Source organism: Manis pentadactyla, chromosome 17 (genome assembly GCF_030020395.1).
Source record: "Manis pentadactyla isolate mManPen7 chromosome 17, mManPen7.hap1, whole genome shotgun sequence".
Classification (NCBI taxonomy): domain Eukaryota; kingdom Metazoa; phylum Chordata; class Mammalia; order Pholidota; family Manidae; genus Manis; species Manis pentadactyla.
The window spans coordinates 38,254,966-38,277,643 of NC_080035.1; the positions used below are offsets into that span (position 1 = coordinate 38,254,966).

At 35.9% G+C, this 22,678-nt stretch overlaps 1 protein-coding gene across 6 annotated transcripts in view; it reads left to right on the plus strand.

Annotated features, from left to right (window-relative positions):
* Positions 1-12,565, plus strand: part of SCEL (sciellin) — a 189,818-nt gene extending 177,253 nt beyond the window's left edge. For 5 of the 6 annotated variants that reach the window (XM_057494607.1, XM_057494608.1, XM_057494611.1 and 2 more), the window contains 5 exons: positions 1,287-1,358; positions 3,209-3,283; positions 6,742-6,850; positions 8,790-8,892; positions 10,285-12,565. In XM_057494607.1, the coding sequence (XP_057350590.1) occupies positions 1,287-1,358; positions 3,209-3,283; positions 6,742-6,850; positions 8,790-8,892; positions 10,285-10,301 (376 nt within the window). In that variant the 3' untranslated portion in view covers positions 10,302-12,565. The remainder of the gene's footprint in view (positions 1-1,286; positions 1,359-3,208; positions 3,284-6,741; positions 6,851-8,789; positions 8,893-10,284) is intronic. The other variant, XM_057494609.1, reaches the window with a different exon arrangement.
* Positions 12,566-22,678: the final 10,113 nt, after the last annotated feature.

A 22,678-nucleotide genomic window follows, 5' to 3' on the forward strand; every position in this document is an offset into this window, starting at 1 on the left:
TACATTTTGTTAAGGAAAGTGACATTTTTAGACTAGCAGAACTTTAGGACCGAGTTCTACAATTTTCAAAGTATTGCTTTCCATTAAAAACAAAATGGAAACTGGAAATTCTAAAAGCAACCCCTGGATAATGTTCATTGAATTGATGAGCTCTTAAGATATATTGTACATGAGAAGTTTTCTAAAATGTCAGTGCTGGTGTAAAAATGTTATGAAACAAATTTCAGATGGTTTCTCTCTTGATCAAAGGTATTCTATCCTAGCATTAGATACTGTGACATGTACCTGTAGATTATTCTTAAAGGTAAGACAGTGGTCATTGTGGAGAGGTAAAATAGTATATGTATTCTATTTGTGTATCTGTACAGAAACTAGGCAAACATAAAGAGGTCTACTGTATGTAAAAATGTTAATTGAACAGAATTTTAATAAAACAAAAAACTTCTAAGTGGCCTTGGTTTTAAGTGCCAAAAATTTGCCTTTACTTTCTCAGGCTAGATAGCCAAGTCAGTGGACCCCCTGATGCTTCAACCAACAAGTTTACTAGAACCATTGCCTATTCTTAGGAAGCCAGGAAGAATTACAGATACTGTGGTGAATTATAAAACAAGTGGGAGGACTATTCTCCTTCTGTTCTTAAAAAACATCCCCTATACAGCCTGACCCTTCCTTTGAAAGGTAGAAATTTCTTATTTTATTAGTGGCTAAAAGCCAACAGCCTTACCCAAGTATTGAGTTAGCACCTTGGTCATTAGTAAGTTTTGACATCTGCAAGGGAAAGTTTAAAATGTGATTTTTTTCCCTGAAAAGTCCACATTTTTTTGTAAGCCTGATTGTGCCATTGATGTTAGCATTCTTTAGGTAGATTTAAAGGTTTTATTAAATCAGGTGTTATCATGTTAGTTAATTAAGGTCAACTTTTTGAGGGGAAATTTATGGTTTGGAAATATGAATGGGACATTAGGCAAATGGGCACTAAAGCATATTACACAAATATTCAAAATAATCTTCATGCTCTACAGCAGATTAACTAGATGAGTGACCAATTTTCATAGCAGTTTTCTGGAAGTAAGCCAGGCCAGTGAAAGTTAAGAACAAAATGGGAGACGACAAAGTTTTGCAGAAGTGGATTCATTAATACCACTTCAACAATTACATTTCCATGATTATAGTTTAGAAGGAATAGATAAGCATTATTTTTTGTACTGAATTGGATAATACCTTTGTTATTCTCATTATTCTTGTAAATAAACTTTAAACATGAAGCAAAATGGTTTGCATTATAGCTCCAGGGCTGAGACCATGCGCATGGGACCAAAGAATACTGTTGTGTACACAAGGGCGTATGTGGAGAATAGGTACTGGATATTATTTAAAATATTTTGCTCTCTTTATATTTATTTTTACATTTTTAATGTTTAAGAGATGCTATTATTTTGGAGTATGCTTGTTTTGTTCAACTAGAAGATCATTCAAAAATATATTGAGTTGTAGGTATATCATTCTTTATAATGTTTCCAACATTGTTGTTGACAAATAATCATAGATAGTCATTGGATGGACTAAATATTTTAATATAATAAATATATATATAATAGGACAGCCATTTGAAGGTGACACATATGACTGTGTGTTTATAATAAGCTTTATAAATTACATAATGCAAAATGACACTAATTACATAACCATTCCTACACTAATTTGGAGTCCTACTTTAATTAAATAGATGTATCTACTCTTCGGGTTCTGTCTACTATAGTTTGTCTATAATCTGAAACAAGGGGTAAAACTTTTAGTAGATACACACTGGCCCAAATTATAAGGAGTCAATGCCCCACAACATCTGCTATGGGAGTGATGGAAACATTTTGACATTTTGAGGAAAATAGCAGTCAAGGTCATGCATTCACAAACCATTTGATTTTCAAGGGGTATTGAATTAGCCTCAGTGTGGTTAATGTAATGACAGGGAAAACAAATGTGGATATGTGTGACGTGTTAATCAGAGCCCATTTCAAGGAGGAGAGGACTTCTGTGGGGGTAGGGGCGCCCTCAATGTGCTCCAAGAAATTCAATATGTGTTAGGAGGTGAACAACTTTCCAAAAAGAGGTCTCTCAAGACCACATCTAATTTACCTTGTAAAATGTAGCCTCAAGTTTGATTTTTCCGTGCAGTCCAATTCTCCCTAAACTCTACACTGACAATGCAGTCTGGTATAGAAGCCTTCGAATTGGACTTAGGATAGAATCTTTGTCATTTACTGACCATAGGCCTTCGCAAAGCTCCTTAGCTTCTTCATGTCTCAGTTTCCCATCAAAAAAATGGGAGTGACGTGTATGCATTATGCATAAATATGTGCAAACTCTTACTTAGTCTTAAGGGGTATGTGTTCCCTAAAGTAGATTCTGTTTCTGACAGCAATATGCCTACAGGCAGTTTGGAGGGAGAGAGAGATTGATTTTAAAAAACCCAAGAGAGGACTGTGGAGTTACCACTCATATATGAAATACTAGGACCATACTGCTTCCAGTCCTAATACACTCACAGGTAGCAGAAGTACTTGGGAAGCAATTCTGAGCAGCCAGCTGGTTAGTGAATTGCAGATTGCATTTGTCTCCAGGGAACAGTGATATTTACAAACTGGGACAATCTAAGAAATAGAACAAGGAGGGCTTTAAAGACTACACTTTTTTAATGCTTTCATTTTCAACTGTTCTTTCTTGGAAGGTTTCAAGTAAAAATAAAAATTTATATAGGCAACTCTAGAAGTTTGAGAGTCTCTGCTTCTCTGTGTGAATGTTGTGTGTGTATGTGCTTACACTGGCTCATGCTCTGTGTACTTCCTTTACCTAAGTTGGATTACATTGATTTTATTCTTTTAGTAAATCAATGAGGGTAGTGCAAGCACACATTTCATGAAAAGATGACAGTCTCTTTTGCTGCTCACACTTGATCCTACACTCCTTGCCCCATTCTCTATTTAGTCAGTAGATTTGCCAACTTATGTCAACTTGGAGGTGGCTTGTGAATCAGTACATCTCCAGGCTGAAAAAAAAAGGTGACAGTGTGGTCCTGGCTTGTAACATATCACAAAGAAGAAGAAAGCTGGCTGAGGAAGTGTGTGTGCTTCCTCACCTGCATACTGGTATATACATCAAGACTAGGGAAATAGCTAGTTCTCATGTGTCTGTGTCTGTCTGTTTCTAGTAAATCACCAAAGGAGAGATATCAGGAGAATATCTCTGGAAAATACATACAAACTGTTTACTCAACTTCAGATAGGTGAGTATGTCTATATTTCCATGCATAAAAATTATATATACACACTTACATATACATATATATATACTTATGTATTATATATACATATATATGTGCATATGTGACACATTTTTTACTACACATGTATATATACTTACATGTTTTATATATACATTTTTATGTTGTATATAATATTGATATGTGTGTGTGTCCTTGTTGTCCATTGTACTTGGAAGGTACCTGTTGTCCATTGTGCTTGGAACTGGCGCTCTTCATGGTGATTGTTATGTATGTGTATGAATAGAACAAGTACAAGTACAACATGGCTTCCTGGCGGTTGCTATTCTTTGACTTTGATTCCTTTATTCCAGAGTAAGCTCTCCATGCCTTATGGCTGCCTCCCAGGCCAGCTCCTCTGCTGTTACCGACTCCCAGGAGTCCCAGTAATGCCCCACCATTGGTGTCTAGGCTTCACAGCATCACTGGACCGTGCTCTGAGCCCTCCTTCCTTGCAGTTTTCCAAAGCCAGCCCACCTCACCAGCAGCTCGTGGGTATGCTGCTAGGAACCCATCTGGGCCCGTGCTTAGTTCCCAGGAAGGAGGTCACACTGCATGTCAGCTTAGTGCTGGGAAACTGACCCCAGGCCTTGCTCTTGTTGATCGTCTTTTACCATTTAATGTTAAATTATATATCTCTATATAATCTCTTTTACCATATAATGTTAAAATATATATCCCTATAAAGGGCACGTAGGTGACACTCACGACAGTGTGGCCTGCAGATTTCCAGTGGAGAAAATGAAAATAAATCATTAGCATTCATGCTACTGGAAACCAGCTGTAACACAAATGTCCAAAAGTCTATTGGTGGTGTTTCTTTATAGCAGAGGCTAGAAATAGGACTCACTAGGGGTAAGGACATGCCTGATTTTTATGCATAGCCTCAGCTTATAATGCAGTGCTTGGCACCTGACAGGTACTCAAATGTTTTCTGAAAAAATAAACCTATGTTCCATTTGCTAAGGAAAACATGGATGGACCAGTCATCAAAATTAAATCCTTTCTGTCAGTTTTATAAGATCTTGTTATTACCAATTCTCTTTTTAATATTTTGCCTTTAAGTCACACCTCTTTGAGGAGTAAAGTCATCTACACAAGCATTAGAACTACAGACAGTATATAAATAACAAAACAAAAAACAACTAGAGCTAGGTTTTTCACAGTGCTTTGAAAAGATCTTTGACTAACGGTATGAGCTTAGTAAGAACACCACCATCAGAGCTTTCTCTGTGTTCATGTTTTTATTGTTAAAGAAGGGAACCGTTCTTCATTAAAGTATTGCTCTTAATATGAAGAATTTCAGTTCTGTTTCTCAAGTGGTCTTTGACATTTTTCTTAGTCATCGGAGCAAAAGTCCATTCTTTATAGAACCAGTCAGTCAAGCAACTTTTTCTGCTGATTATTATGTAAAATTAGCTATATCCACACAGTTCTTATCCAAGCATTTCAGTCCAATTTAACGTGGCTTCCCACTTTACAGGATAAAGACAAATTCCTTTCACATCACTTGCGGGCCTTCGGAACCTGCGCCTGCTGAAAACAGACTGATGTTCAATTGCTCCAGACCCGTCTTTATGTAGCGCATCAGTACATCCTGTTGGCTCAGCGTGGAATTCCTCCGCCATGCCACGCCCCACCTCGCTGAGCTCACCTTGAGAGCCCCTTTGTCTCCAAGCTTAACCCACATGGCACTGTTTCTGACGAGGCCTCCCTGACTCGCCCCCCGGGATTAGCCGCCCCCTGGGTCGCGCTCTCCTCTTTCCACACATCCACAGTGTGCTGTGGGCGTGGAGTCACACAGTGGCTACTCTCTTGGAAAGGAAGCTGCTCGTAGGAGGAAAGACTGTCTCACTCTTATTTACATCCCCAGCCGCTATCTTAGGGTCCCTGGGATGGAGCAATAATAGAGAGTGTAGAGAGTGCCTGTTTTCTACTCTCATAGTGCTTCCAGGCTCACATGGGAGACGGAAGTGTGTATGCACATATATGCATGCATGCATATATATATATATATATATATATGAATTAGCCGTAAGAAAGTATTTGCTGGTAATAAATGAGTAAGTGGTATAGAATTAATTGAAAGAGGAAAATATTTATTTATATACGTAAGGGTTAGGAAGAAGTTACTAGAATGACTGAAAGTATAAAACCAGGCAAGGTTTATCTACTCTAATCACTTCCTCTGCCACCGCCTCCTCCTTTCCGTTTTCCCTTCTCTCTGCTTCTAGTCCTGGGTGTGATGATAGGATCGTGGCTCCTGGGCACAGCTAGTTCGATTCACCACAGCGACCTCAACAGTCCTCCGGGGCAGGCCCAGGGGTGGCACAAGGACTCGGGAGCCATGCTGCCTCCATTAAAATCCTGCCTCTGCTGCTCACTGGCTGCGTGACAGGAGTAGATTGCTTACCCTTCTGTGCCTCTGTTTCCTCTTCTGTAACATGATGATGAAATATTAGTACCTGCTTCCCAAAGATGTTGTGAAGAATGAATGAGTTTGTATAAGCAAAGTGCATGGAAAATGCACTGCACGTATGGAGCATATAGGATGTGTAAGCAATTGGCGGTTTTTATCTCACTACCCCATTCTGTATCCTACTCTGGACATTTCAGGCCTACATGCTAGCATCATGAAACGAGCAGCTCTTCAGGCAGTCTATACCTTCCAAAAAGGGAAAGGATCACATAATTACTGGCTTTCTTATGGCTCAGGTGTGAACTTGCCGAACTCTTTTGGACTTGCCGATCATATTTACAGTAATTTATTATTGAATATTAATTTTTCCAGAATAAATAATTAACTCTTTTTTCCCCAGTCAAATTTGTGGCAGGGTTAGCTCATGCTAGAGAATGTAAGTTTTGTCATAAAAAGTTGTCCACAGTTGTGTATCTTACAATGACACCATGAAAAGGGTCCTAAGGGAGTGTTTTGGTGACTCTAGTCCCTAGAGCCTATGCTACTACTGACCCATCATTTGTGAATTTACCAACACATTTTTGAATGGATTTCTATTTCTAGCTTATTGAATGTTTTGAGAGTTAAAATTTTTTATTAATCTGAAGTATGGTTTTCTTCTGATATATGTAAATTAATCATTTTAAAACCTCTTTTAGCTTCAAGGGGTCTTTAAAACCTAGTTCAGTTAGGAAACTGAACATCATTGCCCTGCCAGGATGCACTCTTGATCCCTAATGAATTAATAATTTGAGACTTTCCTTCATGTTAGTTCTTTGATACTATTGAACTAGAAGAATCAATTCTATCACCAGAATAATTAAGTCCTGAATTTTCCTTGATTTTTACACAATATCCCAAAGTATCAACAAAATTAACATGTCATCTCTACATGACTTTATGGAGAATACATCTGTCTTTTGCATGATGACAAATTTATTTTTAATTGCTTACGTCTCTATAGGTCTATCATTGAAAGAGATATGTGTACTTACTGCCGAAAACCCTTGGGCACAGAAACTAAAATGATTTTGGATGAATTACAAATCTGCTGCCATTCCACTTGCTTCAAGGTAAGGATATGTTTATTGCATTTAACTAAATATAAAATTGCATAATGACTGGAATAAAAATAATTATTTAATGAAAGACATGAGATGAAGTTTAGGCTTTCAGAAACACTCTCGTTCACATTAATAATGCACTGCTTAAGTATTTCTCAGAGTTCTGCAACTTAAACTTCAAACGTTTATAATTACTATTTTGGCTTTAGTCTTAGAGTTGATTACTGATACATTTATTCCTCTTACCCTAGAGATTTGAATCTGTAAAGAGATAAATACTTGTTCTTTTTATGAAAGTTTTTGCCACATGTTAATGAATCATGCATTACGTAAAATACATAATGAAATCGAAAAAGGAAAAGAAATTGTTGAGAAGAAACCTAGCAGCTCCTTACATCATGAAATTAGGCCTACTGGCTGAACAGTAGTTGAAACTCAGTCTGCTTTTGAAGGCATGAGTAATTATAATTAATTGTGGCTGAGTATAATAATAATAAAGCTTACATAGTAGAAAGCTTCACTGATTGTGTTCATATGCCATTTCTTTTATATCTCACAATAATATTTCTTTTATATCTCACAATAATATTGGGTAGGTCTACATTATAGTTTTTGGTATAACTGGATGAACACTGAACAGGGAACCTGCGTACCTGAGTTCAAGTTCTAACTGTGCCACTGATTGTAGCTGTAGGACTTCAGCCAATATTAGCTTGGCCTCAGTTTCTTCATCTATAAAATGAGGTAGCTGACTAGACTAGTGGTTCTCAAGCCCGGGCTGTACATCATAATCATCTGGGGGAGATTAGGAGGAAAATAGAATGTCTGGGACCAGCCCCAATACACTGAGAATCTCAGAGATGATTCCTGGGCATATTGGTATTTTTAAGAGCTCCTTAGATAGGTCTCATGGACATCCAGTTTGAGAACCATTTGCCTACATCTAGGGGTCATTTCTGTGCTGACATCCCATGGTCTAATTCAGTCAAGCAAATGTAATACTTTGACAACTGACTGCTTCTTCTCCAATTAGCTTCAGGCATTGACACATAGCAATCAGAAGTATGATACTTCATTTTGAGCAAAAAATAAAAAACAAATCAAATTCTAAGACATAATTGGAATGTAGAATTGTATGAAAAATAAAATTTGAAAGTTTACTAATCATTTAATTATAAGAAAATGAATTTTTCTTATAGTTATTTAATTTACTCACTAAAACAAAAGTTAGTTTACAGCTCTTAATTTAAAATTGTTTGCAGGAAACATTTTAAAGCAAGAAAATTCTCCTGATTATTGCTTTTGGTAATAGTAATTTCCACTTACTCTATTTTGGATGATTTATTTCCATTTTCAATTTAACTATAAAAAACTACTAACTGAGAATAAAAATGTCCCCACACTCCTAGGAAAACATGGATTATTCTATAACCATGATATTAGAGAACCACCTGGACTGGTTTAAACTTATCAAGTTGACTTGATCAGGGCTAAGGCAGACATCAACCCTTTTCTGCCTCCATAACCAGCACAACTCAAAACAAACTTTTCCCTAAATCCTATGTAAGATCAGATGTTTGTTTTGCTCAAGGAGGCTGTGCTGGACAGCATAGCTCTCCCTTAGTAAGCAAACAATAAACAAGTTTTGTGTTTTTCTTTGCAATATCAAGTCGTGACCTTGTCCTTAGCATAAGCAATTTTTGAAAATGTGTGTCTTTTTATTGTGAGTTAAGTAAAAGCTTCAGTGCATACCTCCATTGTAGAGAGATGCTTTGAGGATTTGAAAAGTTTGGAATGTGGATTATAGACATGTGGGTTCTCTTAAGGTTGCATTTGAGGGTTGCTATGCAAGATGGTACTGAATGAATTGAAAGGGTTTGTTTATCCTATTACACTAGGATATAAACTTCCTATAGAAAGTAAGTTTTATATATTGTTTTTTCTTTAGTGTGAAATATGCAAACAGCCTTTGGAAAACCTACAAGCAGGTGACAGTATTTGGATTTACAGACAGACAATTCACTGTGAACCTTGCTACTCTAAAGTTATGGGTAAGTGGTAAGCCCTGGAAGGTACTATCACTTTTGCTAATACTAATGAGCATCTGATATTGTTGAGAATGAAGGATTTTATTATATTTCATAAAGAGTTCATCTGAAGACAGTTATACTATGGAAGTATTTTCTTTTAAAGTATGAAACCAGTCAACAGTTATATTGTCTTCTAATATTAGCCCAGACATAGACACAACTAAGCAAAGAGGTAATTTATTTTAGAAAACTTCACATTTTTTTTCCAAAAAATAGATCTTGTCTGCTCAAATAATTGTTTGAAGTCCATTTCTGTGAATGAGCTTTCACATTGGTAGTAGAATATATTTTTTTATCTTATTTTATACCTGTTTTACCTAATGTATTTAATGTTATTTTTAAATGGAGAATTTAGAGTTAATTCTCTATAATTCTGTATTTAATGTATTATCTAAGTATTTTTTTGTCAGTTTATGACCAACATTCCTACTATTTGGCATTTTACTAGCATTAATGATGTGAGAAAAAAACATTAAAGACCTATATTTTAACTCATATTTTCTGTAGGCTTAGAATGAAAGCTTTGAAATTTGACTTAAAAGATATGCACAGTGCACATAAATTGGCAAAATAAAACCCTATGAAGCTTGATTAGTTTTTAATAGCCACTGTAAGCATTTTATTTTTCATTAAATAATAAGTAGGCAAAATACTCAAGATAATAGTGGAGAGCTGATCAACAGCACTAGGTGAGGGTGTGTTTCTGGTGGCATGTTGGTGTGCTGAATGAAAGAGGAACACTTGCAGTTCTCACATGGGATCCAAAATATGGAATTTCATGACAAATGTGTGATATTAATGAAGCACTAGGAGGCTACATCTGGAAAATGCTCTGAAAAATACTCAAAAACCCACGTTACATCAGGCTGCAAAATCAATTGCAAAAACAGACTTAATTGTATTTATACTTTGCCTTCTATTTTCTGGTTTCCCTAGCCAGTTATTATTTTCTGGTTTCTTCTTAATTTAGCAGACTTATTATGATCCAATATTATATCAAGGGCATTGATGTACATGTGGCAGCTCTAAAACTTTTAAGTGTCCCAGAATCCATGACATGGCTTAGGGGATGTGACTACCAAAAGTCTCCAAGTCTGTGTGTCTAACTATGTGTACTCTATAGGCATTGAATTTTTTATAGTACATGTAAACTGTCAAGATATGACTTGCAGGCATCTCATAAGTATGAATATTATTATTTCGTATTTAGTGATGAATGCAGTAGAAGAAAACAGTAAAATGCTTAATCCACCACTATCTCCTTGATGAATGATTAATTTTAAAATTTCAGTTAAAGGCTTATTTTCCTAACGCATTTGTATATCTCACTGTTATCTCCTTTACATTTTTCAGCGAAGTGGATTCAATAGTCCTGGCACATGGAAACCAAGATGAAATCATTCATTAAGTAATTAAAATTTTTATTTTAGGAGTATGTAATTTAGATAAGTTTTTAGACCAAAGATCGGCTCTTGTATACAACGAACAATTCTGCTATTGTTCAAATAACTTAATTGCCTTCAATAAGGTCATATACACAATGGGGACCCTATGGTATCTGGCTAGATTTAGCAATAAAAAATTCAAGTGGTTCCAGCTACCAGTGTCAAAGGAATGATGCTTCTGATGGCAGCGAGCATTGTCACTCCTAACCATGTCCACGTCTGCCCTGTATTCAGGCTATTCATCATGGTTTTCACTGTAGACGTGTCTCATTTTCTTACCTTTGTTTCCCTAAGGATTTGGATTTACAGACATTATTGACATCCTGACAAACTGTCAAGAAAGCAAGATATGTTTCCTTCATGTACAAAAGAAATGTTGAAGGAAATTTTCTTACAAAGTTTGTCAGAAAGTTGTTAACATATAAAGTTATATATAGACTCAGAAAAACTTGAATTTTCCAGATCTCTGTGCCATTAATCTATCATATGAGAGACATTGGACAAAATGACTCCTAAGGCCCCTTTCCACTCCCCAAATTATCTGATTCTAAAGCAAGTTTTTGTTTGCTCTTTAGAAATACATCTGAATATGTGTTTGTTAAACATATTGAACCAGATAGGATATCTAAACATTTAATCTTAATGGAATCCTTCAGTTTATCACAGACATAATTTTTATCGAATTTGTTTTAAAAACAGAAAGACATAGATTTATGGGTAATGGATAAAATCATATGACATGGATAGATTACATAATATTATTTGTTAAATTTTTCTTTGCATGCATTTCAAAATCTGGGTATATAACTAATCTTTGAGAAACAATGGTTATGGACTCTAAAGACATGTTCTTTAGCATGTTACATATGTTCATAGTACATAGCACTTTATAATTACAATCAGCTTATAAAAATAAAATGATCTGTTATACAGTCTTTTGTGTGGAATGTCTATATCATTCACTGACATTGATTGTATTAATTATAGTGGTCACAGTTTATTATATTCTATGCCATGTTGGTTAACTTAATTTTTTTAAGTGCTCAAGCTATTGCTTTTATTTCTAAAGAACTTTTCTTAAGAAAATGAAAATTCAATAATCACAGGTAAGGGACTAGTATTATTATTAAAACTGAGAAATTGAACTTATAAACTATTTTATATGCACTTCAAAATTGCTTCTCAAAGGAAGGCATATGGAAGGAACATTGAGGAGAAGGTGGAATTTTAGGGAAGTTCAAGGTGGTTCTGAAAATCTGACAGACTAGGAAGATTAAAGGGCAATCATGTATTTTCCAAATGTTGATAAATTTAAAGAATTATTCTTCTGTATAATGATTTCAAACATCTGTTGCCCTTAGAGACTGGTCCGCAAAGTGTTAAATACAAAATGCTTATCAAAGTACAGCAATGTAAAATTGTTGTCCTATGGAGAGAGAGCCAGGAAAAACAATTAATAATAATTTGATATTCATTAATTCATGCTTGATGAGAAGCAGTGGTAATTGAGCCATGTGTTTTATTGTTCTTTTATTACATGCTATCAGAATGGATCAAAAGAAATAATTTTCTTAGAGTTGGAATTTGTGCTAGAAAAGGACGGATGGAGTAGTATCTCTCTTTTATAGTGTATTAACATCTCAATGCCTTTGTAGTAATTAAAAATCATTTGAATATCATTTAAAAAGTATTTTACTTCTTAATGAATCATTTAAAAAACCTAAAAGAAACATATTTTTCACTTCTTATAGCTGTTTGATGGATCTTTCTTCTACAATAATGTTTAAAATTAAACAAAAAGCTGTTGTAAAAATAGAATAAATACGGAGTAGGGAGAGAAAAGCTTCTGATTCATTAAGATCACTTCATCATGTCTGGGTTTATTTGCAACATGGGAATACAGATTTCTAAAGCAATTTGGAAGATCTCATTTTGCAACCAATTAATTATTTTATGATTGGCATACTTTTCCTAGACACATCGCCTAAATCTTGGAATACCAAGTCCTGAATTCTATTACTAATTAAGCGATATCTCTAAAAAAGAATCAATTGCTCCAACATGACATTATCCTTCTAGAAAAGCAAAATGGAAGAAATACAATAATCTCAGAAATAGAATTTGTTAAAACAGTATTCATTCTTTTAATAAGGCCAAGAAATAAAAATGTGTTCAAGAAGTAATCTATATATGCTCAACTGTTTGATTGCAATCATTCCTATAATTAGATACAAGTGATGAAATGTGGTCCACCTCACTGTCCGTGCAACCTCTGACTTGTTTACTACAATAGAAAATCATTAGTGTCTGGGACATTTTCCTACTCAGCTTGACTCAGAGCTCTACCAAAAGAGTGACTGGTCTACATCATGGCAAACTAACAATGAAGAGGTTGATTGTTTTTTTGGTTGGGGGGTTGCGGGTGTACTATTGGTTATTTTCGTACAATGTAAATAAGTCGCTTTTAGAGTTCTACCTATTCCATATTACTCAGAAGTTTCCAGAGGCATCCATAAATATTTGTACTAACTTGGGCAGGCCATTTCCCTACTGGGCCTGTTCCCTTCTATTCCAAATTTGAGATTTAAAACATTGCTTCTCTAATGTACCTACCAGCTCAAACATTGCATGGATCTCCAAATCTATTCCTGCTGCTTTCCCCACTCTGAGATGATCTTTTATTAGATGCCTAAGGATTGTTGTAAGTTTTATATGTACTTTACTTACTTACATACTTTTCTTTTTACCTTTTGACCCCCTTTCCCATTTCTCCACCTCTCAACCCACCAATCTGTTTGTATCAAGGAGCTTGGGTTATTTAATTATTTAGGTTCCGTATATGAGAGATCATATGATACCTGTATTTCTCTCTCTGATATATTTAACTTACTTGTATGTCTCTCTCTCTGATTTATCTAACTTAGCATAATGGCCTGTAATCCATCCATGTTGTCACAAATGGCAAGATTTCATTATTTTTTTTTATGGATGAATAATATTCCTTCATATATATATATATCACATTTTAAAAATCTATTTATCAATTCAGTGGACACTTAGGTTGTTTCCACATCTTGGCTATTTTACATAATGCTGCAGTGAACACAGGGTGCATATATCATTTTGAGTTAGTGTTTTTGTTTTCTTTGGCTAAATACCTGGAAGTATAATTGCTGGATCATATGGTAGTTCTATTTTTAATTTTTTGAGGAACCTCTATACTGTTGTCCACAGTGGCAGTAATTTTTACATTCCCACCAAAAGTGCGCAGGGTTCCCCTCTCTCCACATCCTCACCGACTCTTGTAATTTCTTGTCTTTTTGATAATAGCCAATCTAGTAGGCATGAGGTGATATCTCATTGTAGCTTTGATTTGTACTTCTCTGATAATTAATGATGTTGAGCATCTTTTTAAGTACCTGTTGGCCATCTGTATGTATTCTTTAGAAAAATGTCTTTTCAGTGTTTTAATCAGACTGTTCGCTTTTTTGCTATTGAATTGTGTGAATTCTTTATATATTTTGCATATTAGCCCCTTATCAGACATGTTGTTGGCAACATTATTCTCCCATACTGTAGGTTTCCCTTTTGTTTTATTGATGGTGCCCTTTGCTGAGCAGAAGCTTTTTATTTCATGTAGTCCCACTTGTTCATTTTTGCTTTTGCTGCTTTTTGCTTTTGGTGCCAGATGCACCAAATTAAGGACCAGTTCTTATTTTCATTGATGTTTTCCTATGGTCTTTTTATTCTCTATTTCATTTTTAATTTTGAATCTAATCTTTGTTATTTCCTTCCTTCTACTAAGTTTGAACTTTGTTCTTTTTCTGCTTCCTTGAGGTGGAAAGGTTGGTTGTTTATCTGAGACTCTCTCGTTCTTCAGGTAGGCATTTATCACTGTGGACTTTCCTCCTTGGTCTGCTTCTGCTGCAAATTTGGTGTGTGTTTCATTTCTGCTTTCCTTTGTCTCAAGGTAGTTTTTAGTTTCTCTTTTTGATTTCTCTTTTATCCATTGGTTGCTTAGTAGCATATTGTTTAATCTTCACATATTTTTTAATTTTCCACTTTTCTTTGTGTAATTAATTTCTAGTTCCATACCAGTGTGGTCAGAAAAGATGCTTGACTTCTTCCTCTCCTTATGGCCATTCCTCTTAAACTTATGAAGACTTGTTTTGTGGCCTAACATATGATATATCCTGGAAAATGTTCCATGTGCACTTGAGAAGAATATGACTTCTACTGCTTTTGGATGGAATGTTCTGTACATATATGTTAAGTTCATCTGGTCTAATGTGTCATTTAAGGATGTTTCCTTACTGATTTGCTGCCTGAATGATCTATCCATTGATGATGGAGTATTAAAGTCCCCTACTATTATTGAATTGGTATCTATTTCTCCCTTTAGGTCTCTTAATATTTGCTTTATGTATCCAGGTGCTCCTATGTTAGTTGCATAAATATTTACAAGTGCTATATCCACTTGTACTTAGAGCTGCATATTGACTTTATCACAACACAAATGTTTGGCACCATTTGAACTTTATTTGCTGGATATATGCCCTTGTCATCTGAGAAGTATGGGTTCTGAGAGATATTACTGAAATGTTCAAGGGCAGGATTTACGTAATGGTTTCAGTTTTTCACTAGAAGAGAGGAAAGTGAACATTGTCATTGCCTTATAAACGACCTGAGAAGGATCTTTTAACTCATTGCCTCTGTATTCTGTCTGATACATTCTTCTCATTAACACATTGAAATGCCTAATTGTTTTAGGTGCCATGTAAAAAGCTGCATGGTTTATAATCGGCCATCTTTCAATCATCCATTCACTCACTCATTTGTTCTGTTATTCAATTACTTAAAAATCTTCATTTATAACCTATGTTCTAGATCTCAGTGAAGACCCAAACAGCCACGGTCCCTGCCCTCATGGAGCTTACATTCTAAACAAGCAGTTTGAAAGATAGAAAATAAACACAGTGAATCTAAAAATAATAATAAAAGATCTATGAAGGAAATAAAACACAGTGACTAGGTGAAGGGGTAGTTTTAAAAGAAATGTGGTCAGATGATATTTTGATTAAGATCTGAATGATGAGAAGGAACCAGCCTAGGGAAAAGCCCTCCAGGAAGAGGTGTCTTCCTATTGGCCACAATCAGACTGTTTTCTGGGCTAAACCTGTCCTTACTCCTTTTAAACACAGTAAGATAGAAGTTGAAAGATGATAAGAGATAGAGACTAGTCAAAGGATTTTTAAGCTTCCTCTATCCCTAATGCAAAGCAATATTCAGATATTATTCATACCGCTTTTAACTCTCTCCCAAGGAGTAGATTACACCAAGTGGTTGCTCACTTGTTGGAGGTCTGAACCAGCCCTTACATGGAGTAGAAACCTCACAGGGGCTGGTTATGACATTTCCTTGACTCATCTGAGGCACTAAGAATGTTGCCCTTGTTTTCCAAACAGAAACATTAAACACTTGGGCAGTATCATCTCTGATCTAGGAGAGAGTTTTCACAGGAATTTTATAAACATTACATGTTCTCTTCCCTTGTTGCAAAATGAATAAAGTATCTAGTGGAAAGGAACATTCGGATCTTGATATAACTTTCTTGACAGTATTAAATTGTTCATTTTACTGCCTTTCCCAAGAGAAAAGAAAAAAATCATGAATTCCAAGGGCCCTTCAGGTCCATAAAGGAAAATTTGATTGAAAGTCTCCCAGAAGAAAGTGTTTAGGTCCTAAGGCAAGTGTGACTTTGGTGTGACTTAAGGATAGCAAGGCAAGGTGGTTAGAATTAGTGAACTGAAGAGATGAGGTTGAAGCAGGCAAGAGACAGATTGTGGAAGTTTCATAATGGATCATTGAAGACATATGTCATTAAATGAATGTTGACATTTAGAATTCATTTATACTTTTTTGATTGTGTCATTAAAACCTTATTGATGGTTTCATGAAAAGGTTGAAATCATATTGAAACAAATGCAATCTACTGATTGATTTTTGACAAAAGAATGAAGGCAATTCAATAGAAAAAGAGTAACTTTTTCAACAAATGATGCTAAAACAATTAGAGGCCCATATGCAAAAAAGAAAGAACGTAGATGCAGACCTTATATCTTTCACAAAAATTTAAATGGATCATAGACTTAGATGTAAAGTGCAAAAGTATAAAATTCTAGCAGAAAACATGGCACAAAATCAACATAATCTTGGGCTTGCTGAAATGTTTTTAGATATAACAACAAAAGTACTTTATGAAAGGAAAAGTTAGTAAGTCAACTTTATTGAAACTAAAAACTTGTGCTTTGTGAAAGACACTATCAAGAGAATGGAAAGATAAGCCACAGACTGGGAGAAAATATTTGCAAAATACATCTGAAAAAGAACTTGTGCCCTGAATGTGAATAACTCTTAAAATTGAACAAGAAAATAAAACATCATTTAAAAATAGGCAAAAGATGTAAAAAGACAACTTACCAAAGAAGATATACAGATAGAAAATCAGCATATGAAAGATACTTAACATCACTGTCATTAGGTTAATGTAAATTAAAACAACAGTGAGATACTACTACTCTGTGACCATTAGAATGACTAAAAACTAAAATATGACAATACCTTTTGCTGGTGAGGGTGCAGAGCAACAGGGACTCTCATTCTTTGCTTATGGGAATACAAAACGGCCCAGTCACTTTGGAAGACAGTTTGGCAGTTTCTTAGAGAGCTGAAAGTAGTCTTACCATATGATTCAGCAATTGTGCTCCTGGGTATTTTACCCATTAATTTGAAAACTTGGGTCCATACAAAAAGCTGCACATGAATGTTTACAAGACTTTTATTTATATTCCTCTAAAACTGGAAGAAACGAAGATGTCCTTCAATAAACAAATGTCTCAAATGGTGGTATATCCATACAATGGAGTAATATTCAGCAATAAAAAGGAATGAACTATTGAATCTGTAGAAATATGGATACTTCTTATATGCTCATTGCTGAATGAATAAAGCTAGTAAGAAAAATGTGTGATTCCACTTATGTGACATTCTGGAAAAGGCAAAACCATACAGATAGTAAGCAGATTAGTGACTGCTAGGGGTTAGGGAGATGGAGAGTTGAGTAGCTGAAGCACAGGGGATTTTTTTGGACAACTGAGCTATTCTGTATGATAATATAATGGTCAGTACATGACACTATACATTTGTCAAAATGCATAGAACTCTACAGTACAAAAAATGAACCTTAATATATGCCAATAAAATATCTTATTTAGTTGGTTAGGGGCAGGGAATCTCAGGATAGAGTACAAAATGTGACAAAAGAGTCTAACTGTATTACAAATGTATGACACAACCTCACCTTACTGGGTGGGGGTGAGGAGAAAAGGTTTGGCCTAAGTACCTTTGGAAATGAGTGGGAGTTTGTAAGACTAATGACAAAAGTAACTGTGCATGAATACCATACCCTGATAAAGTTTCTTTCACGGGGTACAGGTTAACAATTCTGGAAACACTATAAATATATACTGGAATTGAATAACAGTAAATAGTGGATGGAAGGAGTCAGATTTCTCTCAGTTGGAGTAGGAAGTTATAGACAAGCAAAGGGAGGAGGCTAGAGGTAATCCATGTGGTAGTGGATAAGAGTTGGTACATTGATATGAATCTTGTTTAATATAGACATGGATGGTTACATATATAAATATTTATAGATATGCATATACATAGGTTAGCATACACACATACATTTTTTTGCTCTGTCAGCTGAGAGGACCTAGAAGCAATGAAACTCAAGTAACAATGAGTATAGCTGGTATCTCGATCTTTATTTCTAATGCCATTTTCCAATAAAAGGGACCAAGGCTTCTTGGAGAAATGGCTGGTTCTTGGAATGGGGCTGAATCAATATAAGACAAACCTTAGAGTACTAGAAAAAAGGAAGTACTCAAATACACATGCACACACACAAAAAATAATGTGGATGTATCAAAGGAACACAGCAATCTACTGAAAGAGTTCCTAATGGTCAAAGCTGTATCAACTTAACTAAACAAATAATGTAGTATTGAATTATAACCCAAAGTATAAAATAAAGATCAGTAAGTCCATGCTGGTTTAAATAAATGATTGAATAAATAAACAAATGGAAGAGGTGCAAATCTCCCATGCAGAAGAATTCCGAATAATTTATATAGCTACTGTAGCTTCAAGGAGGTAGAGTATAACTCTTCACTCCTTATGCTACACTTGGTGACTTTGGTCTGCAGCATAGTCCAGGAAGTGGTAAAAAGAGTAACTTTGCAGTGGAGAGCCCTGACAAACACTACCTCAGAGATTATCAAGATTCATATCAACAATAATAAATCATGTTGCTAACATATCCCTTGATAGGCTGTGACAATATCTCTGGGTTTTCTTCTCCAAAACACACCACCACAACTAATTATGAAAAAAACTGGAGACAGATTTAATTGAAGAGCCAATACACCTCCAGACCGTTCAAGTCATCAAAAATAAGAATGTCTGAAAGACTGTCACAACCACATAAAACCTAAGGAGACCTGATGACTACATGCAACTTAGTTCCTGGATGAGACCCTGGAACCAAAAAAAAGGACCTTAGGTCAAAAACAAAGAATCCTAAATAAAATATATACTTTAGCTTTTTTTCACTTATTTTTTTAAAGAAAGGTAGACTGCCATGTGCAGTGCCTTATTTGGATGTGTCTCTGTCTTAGAAGTTTGGCTACCAAAGTTCTCCTACAAAGGGACCTTGAGAGCTTGTTTGAAGGTTTTAGCAGGGGAGCACAGCTAGACTACCCCACGACTAAAGACTGATCCTCTTTTATTGGGGAAGTTCATCCTCTTTGACCCAGGAGCCAGCATGAAGCTTGGGCAGAGAGACACACATGGCGTGGTGAGGAATGGCGGGGACACCCACCTGCCCAGCGGGATCAGCTGAATCAACCCTGGTGGTAGATTTCGTAGCCAGATCCCCTTGCATCCTAGACATAGTTTATAATTGATTCAGTAATTGTGACATATGTATCACATTTCTTCTAGTGCTGGGACCTATAAATTAAAAGAGGAAATATCTCTCCCCCAAGACATCGAATAAATAGTTGTGGAACAGGAACAGGATGATCGCAATTAAAATGCTCATTCTGAAGAGGGAAGAATGGACACATAGCAGTCAGTATGTCCGTGGCAGTTAACAACTTTGCTGGGCAGCAGTTGTGAAAAATCCCCTCTGGTGTTAAATTCCTTGGTTTCATCTGGTTCTGCTCCTTCGAAGGAGCTCCCTTGTCAGTGGTCCACCATGGCCACATCTGAAGAGGGCATTGGGTGTGTGGACTTGGGGAACAGGGAGTTGCTTCAGGATGGAAGGGGAATAGCAGACTATCAGAGACTTCTATAAACCTGGTTTATGTTTTATTTTTCAGCAGTACAATTTGCTCAAACACTTAATAGGCTTCCAGTCTATTTGCTTCTAGTTAGTTTTGTATAAAAGTTACCTTAACAAAGGTCTTAGTTGGTCATATGTCTTTCATTTGTAGGTCCACCTCTTTCAGTTACTGGCCTCTGTGCTTGGCTCATCCATCTCTCCTTCAATTAAGGGATCTTTGCTGTTGAATTGATTCCCATTGTCTGAGAAAGAATATTTAATGGAAGGCCCTGTTATGTTTCTGAGGGACAATGCTATCTCCTGCTTTTTGTTATGAAGTTGCTATTGGCTTTTCAGTTAAGTCGTCTGTTGGTTAAGCCCTCTGTCAGTGGGCTCCTAGTCAGTTTAGATTACAGGTTTTAGAGCAGAACTGCAATGTATAAGATTTCAGGCTTGCAAAATGACTAATTAATGCCTTATTAATTAATGCCTTCATGGTATCTTGTTAAATGCAGGAAGGAGCAGCAAACATATATTAATATATTGAGTCTTTCCAATCTCTTCTCTTAGAATCAGGGGCTCCATAGCTAAGGTAAGTGAGAACTTTGCCAAAAGTTTTGCCATGGCATAATAAGAGTCATCAGATTTCCAGCCTGCAACGTGTGTTTCCTCATTCCCTATCGTACGAGCAACTGGCCAGTACCATGGGTTTTAGACTGTTTGGTAGCATTCTTTCTAGCACCAGTTTCTAAGTAAGTTAGGACACAACTAAGTGGCTGTAAAGAACCTCTAGAATGTAGTGGCTCAAACAAGATGTATATTTCTCTTTCTCTTTCTCATAGTAAAACAGAAGTAGGCTTCATCCACAAAATTGTTCAGAGCACATTGCGGTACTGCCATCCTCCAGTATCTTGTGCTCGACGCTGGCTCACCAGCTCCATAACTGTGTCCCCGCCTGAGGGACGAGAGAAGGATGTGATGAAGAAGCTGCCCATTCCTGCCCCTCACAACCCGTTGGCCACACCTATCTGCAAGGTGACTTGTAGCTCCGAGCCATGTGCCTGCTGAAACAGGTTAAAGTTTCTCTTACTAAGGGAAGATGAAGAAATGGATAATGGGAGTAGGAAATGGTCTCAGCCCAGAGCTCTCCTATGAAACATCCCTTTGTGTATATACAAAGCCACTGTGGGTAGAACCCCCAGTCATTTTTAATAATGTCCTTTCCTGATGAGCAAAGGAGTTTAGGTCTGTGGCCATTTGAGAATGATTCTGGCATGGTGCCCTCAATTTACAGGTTCTGCAGATGAAGCAAAGTGGGGCCCTGAGTTCCTGACAGTTCATGGCAAAATGGGCTTGAAAACCAGTGTGCTGAAGCCTCTTTCACTAAATATGGGGCCTAAAAATGAAAGTAATAACCTAAAAATGATCTCACCAGACAGAAGACAGTGACAGATTAAGCCTCACATGTCATCCTTTTATTTAGATAATTTAGTATTTTATTAACTTTTAGAATTACAGTAACACACTTCTAACTCCTACTTAACTTGTGGTTTTATGATTCTGAATCAATTTATGCCATACATTTGCAAAATAAGTTCTAGTTTGCATTTGTATAGATTTCTTGTTGCATGAGTTACTTTTTTGTATACTGCATGTGTCAATATTAAATTAGTTGAATTTACAGTCCTTTGGATCCTATTTAAGAAGAGGGAGAAGGAAGGGAAGGGGGAGGATGAGGAGAGAGAAGAAACTAGCTTCCAGAGTTTCCTGCAGTTTGTATTTTTATTTTGCTTTTTGTTTTATACATGTTTCTTGTCCTTCATATTTCCATGGCTTGAGACATGGATGACTTCAGGTTTGTTGGTGGGAGAGTGGTTTGTGAGTGTAGGTGTATGTGAAGACTGCTTAATAAGTGATAATGGGTGTCTTTTGGAGAAGCACATAATGTCCTTCATTTTGTGGTATTAGCAACTTACTAAGGATGGCAAAAAATGATGTCCTCATTCTACCTTTCCTTTTCCATATATTAGCCAGAACATAGATAGCTATTACAAGGTACTTTTTCTCATCAACAATTTGGTTACCCTGAATTTGTATAGAGAAGGCAGAGTAAAGGCATTATCTTTTATTTGCCAGCTTTCAAAATAATAACTCAAAGCCCTAGTGTTATCCAAAGATGAGCTTGAGGATTTAAGTATCATTTTGAACTCATGGATTTAAACGTATCTGATGTGTTTCAATCCACAGCAGTTATTGTCCTTATTGACACTTGAGATGTCTAATCTCTGGACAGTGGGAGCTTATTCAAGTTGACGCCCGAGCCTTTGACCCAATCCTACTAGGCTTTCATAAAATGTTTCAGGATCATCTAGTACATTTCTAACTTAGAACTCCAATCAGCCCCTTTTTTCAAGAACCCTAGTCTCTTTTTGTGAAAAATGGTATTTAAAGACCAAAATCTAGGCACTAGGGAAACTCATTGCTATTGTATTGGTAACTATCTCTAGGCCATTTCAGAGGACAGTGTTAAAAATAAGTTTCCTTATTTGTTTGTTTTACTAAACCATGTAAATGAGTTTGCACTGATGTTCCAATTTCATTAAATTCAGGATTAAAGGTTAAACTCACTGACCTTAGAGGATATCTCTTGGAGAACCCACACCATTAATACCAATCCTCAGTGACACAAACATAATACTCCTTTGCTTTATATTATAGTGCATACATCACAGTCTCAAAATAACCATATAAACAGCAGTATCTGCAATATATTTCTAGTAATTTCTTCAACTCAAATAAAAGTATCTCTAGGAAAGGGATGGAATTGGAAAACTGACAGTATGGATCATTCTTTCTTAAGCACAGATCAACTGCATGGCTTAAACATATATGCTTGGTGTCATTTAAGAGCTGTTGA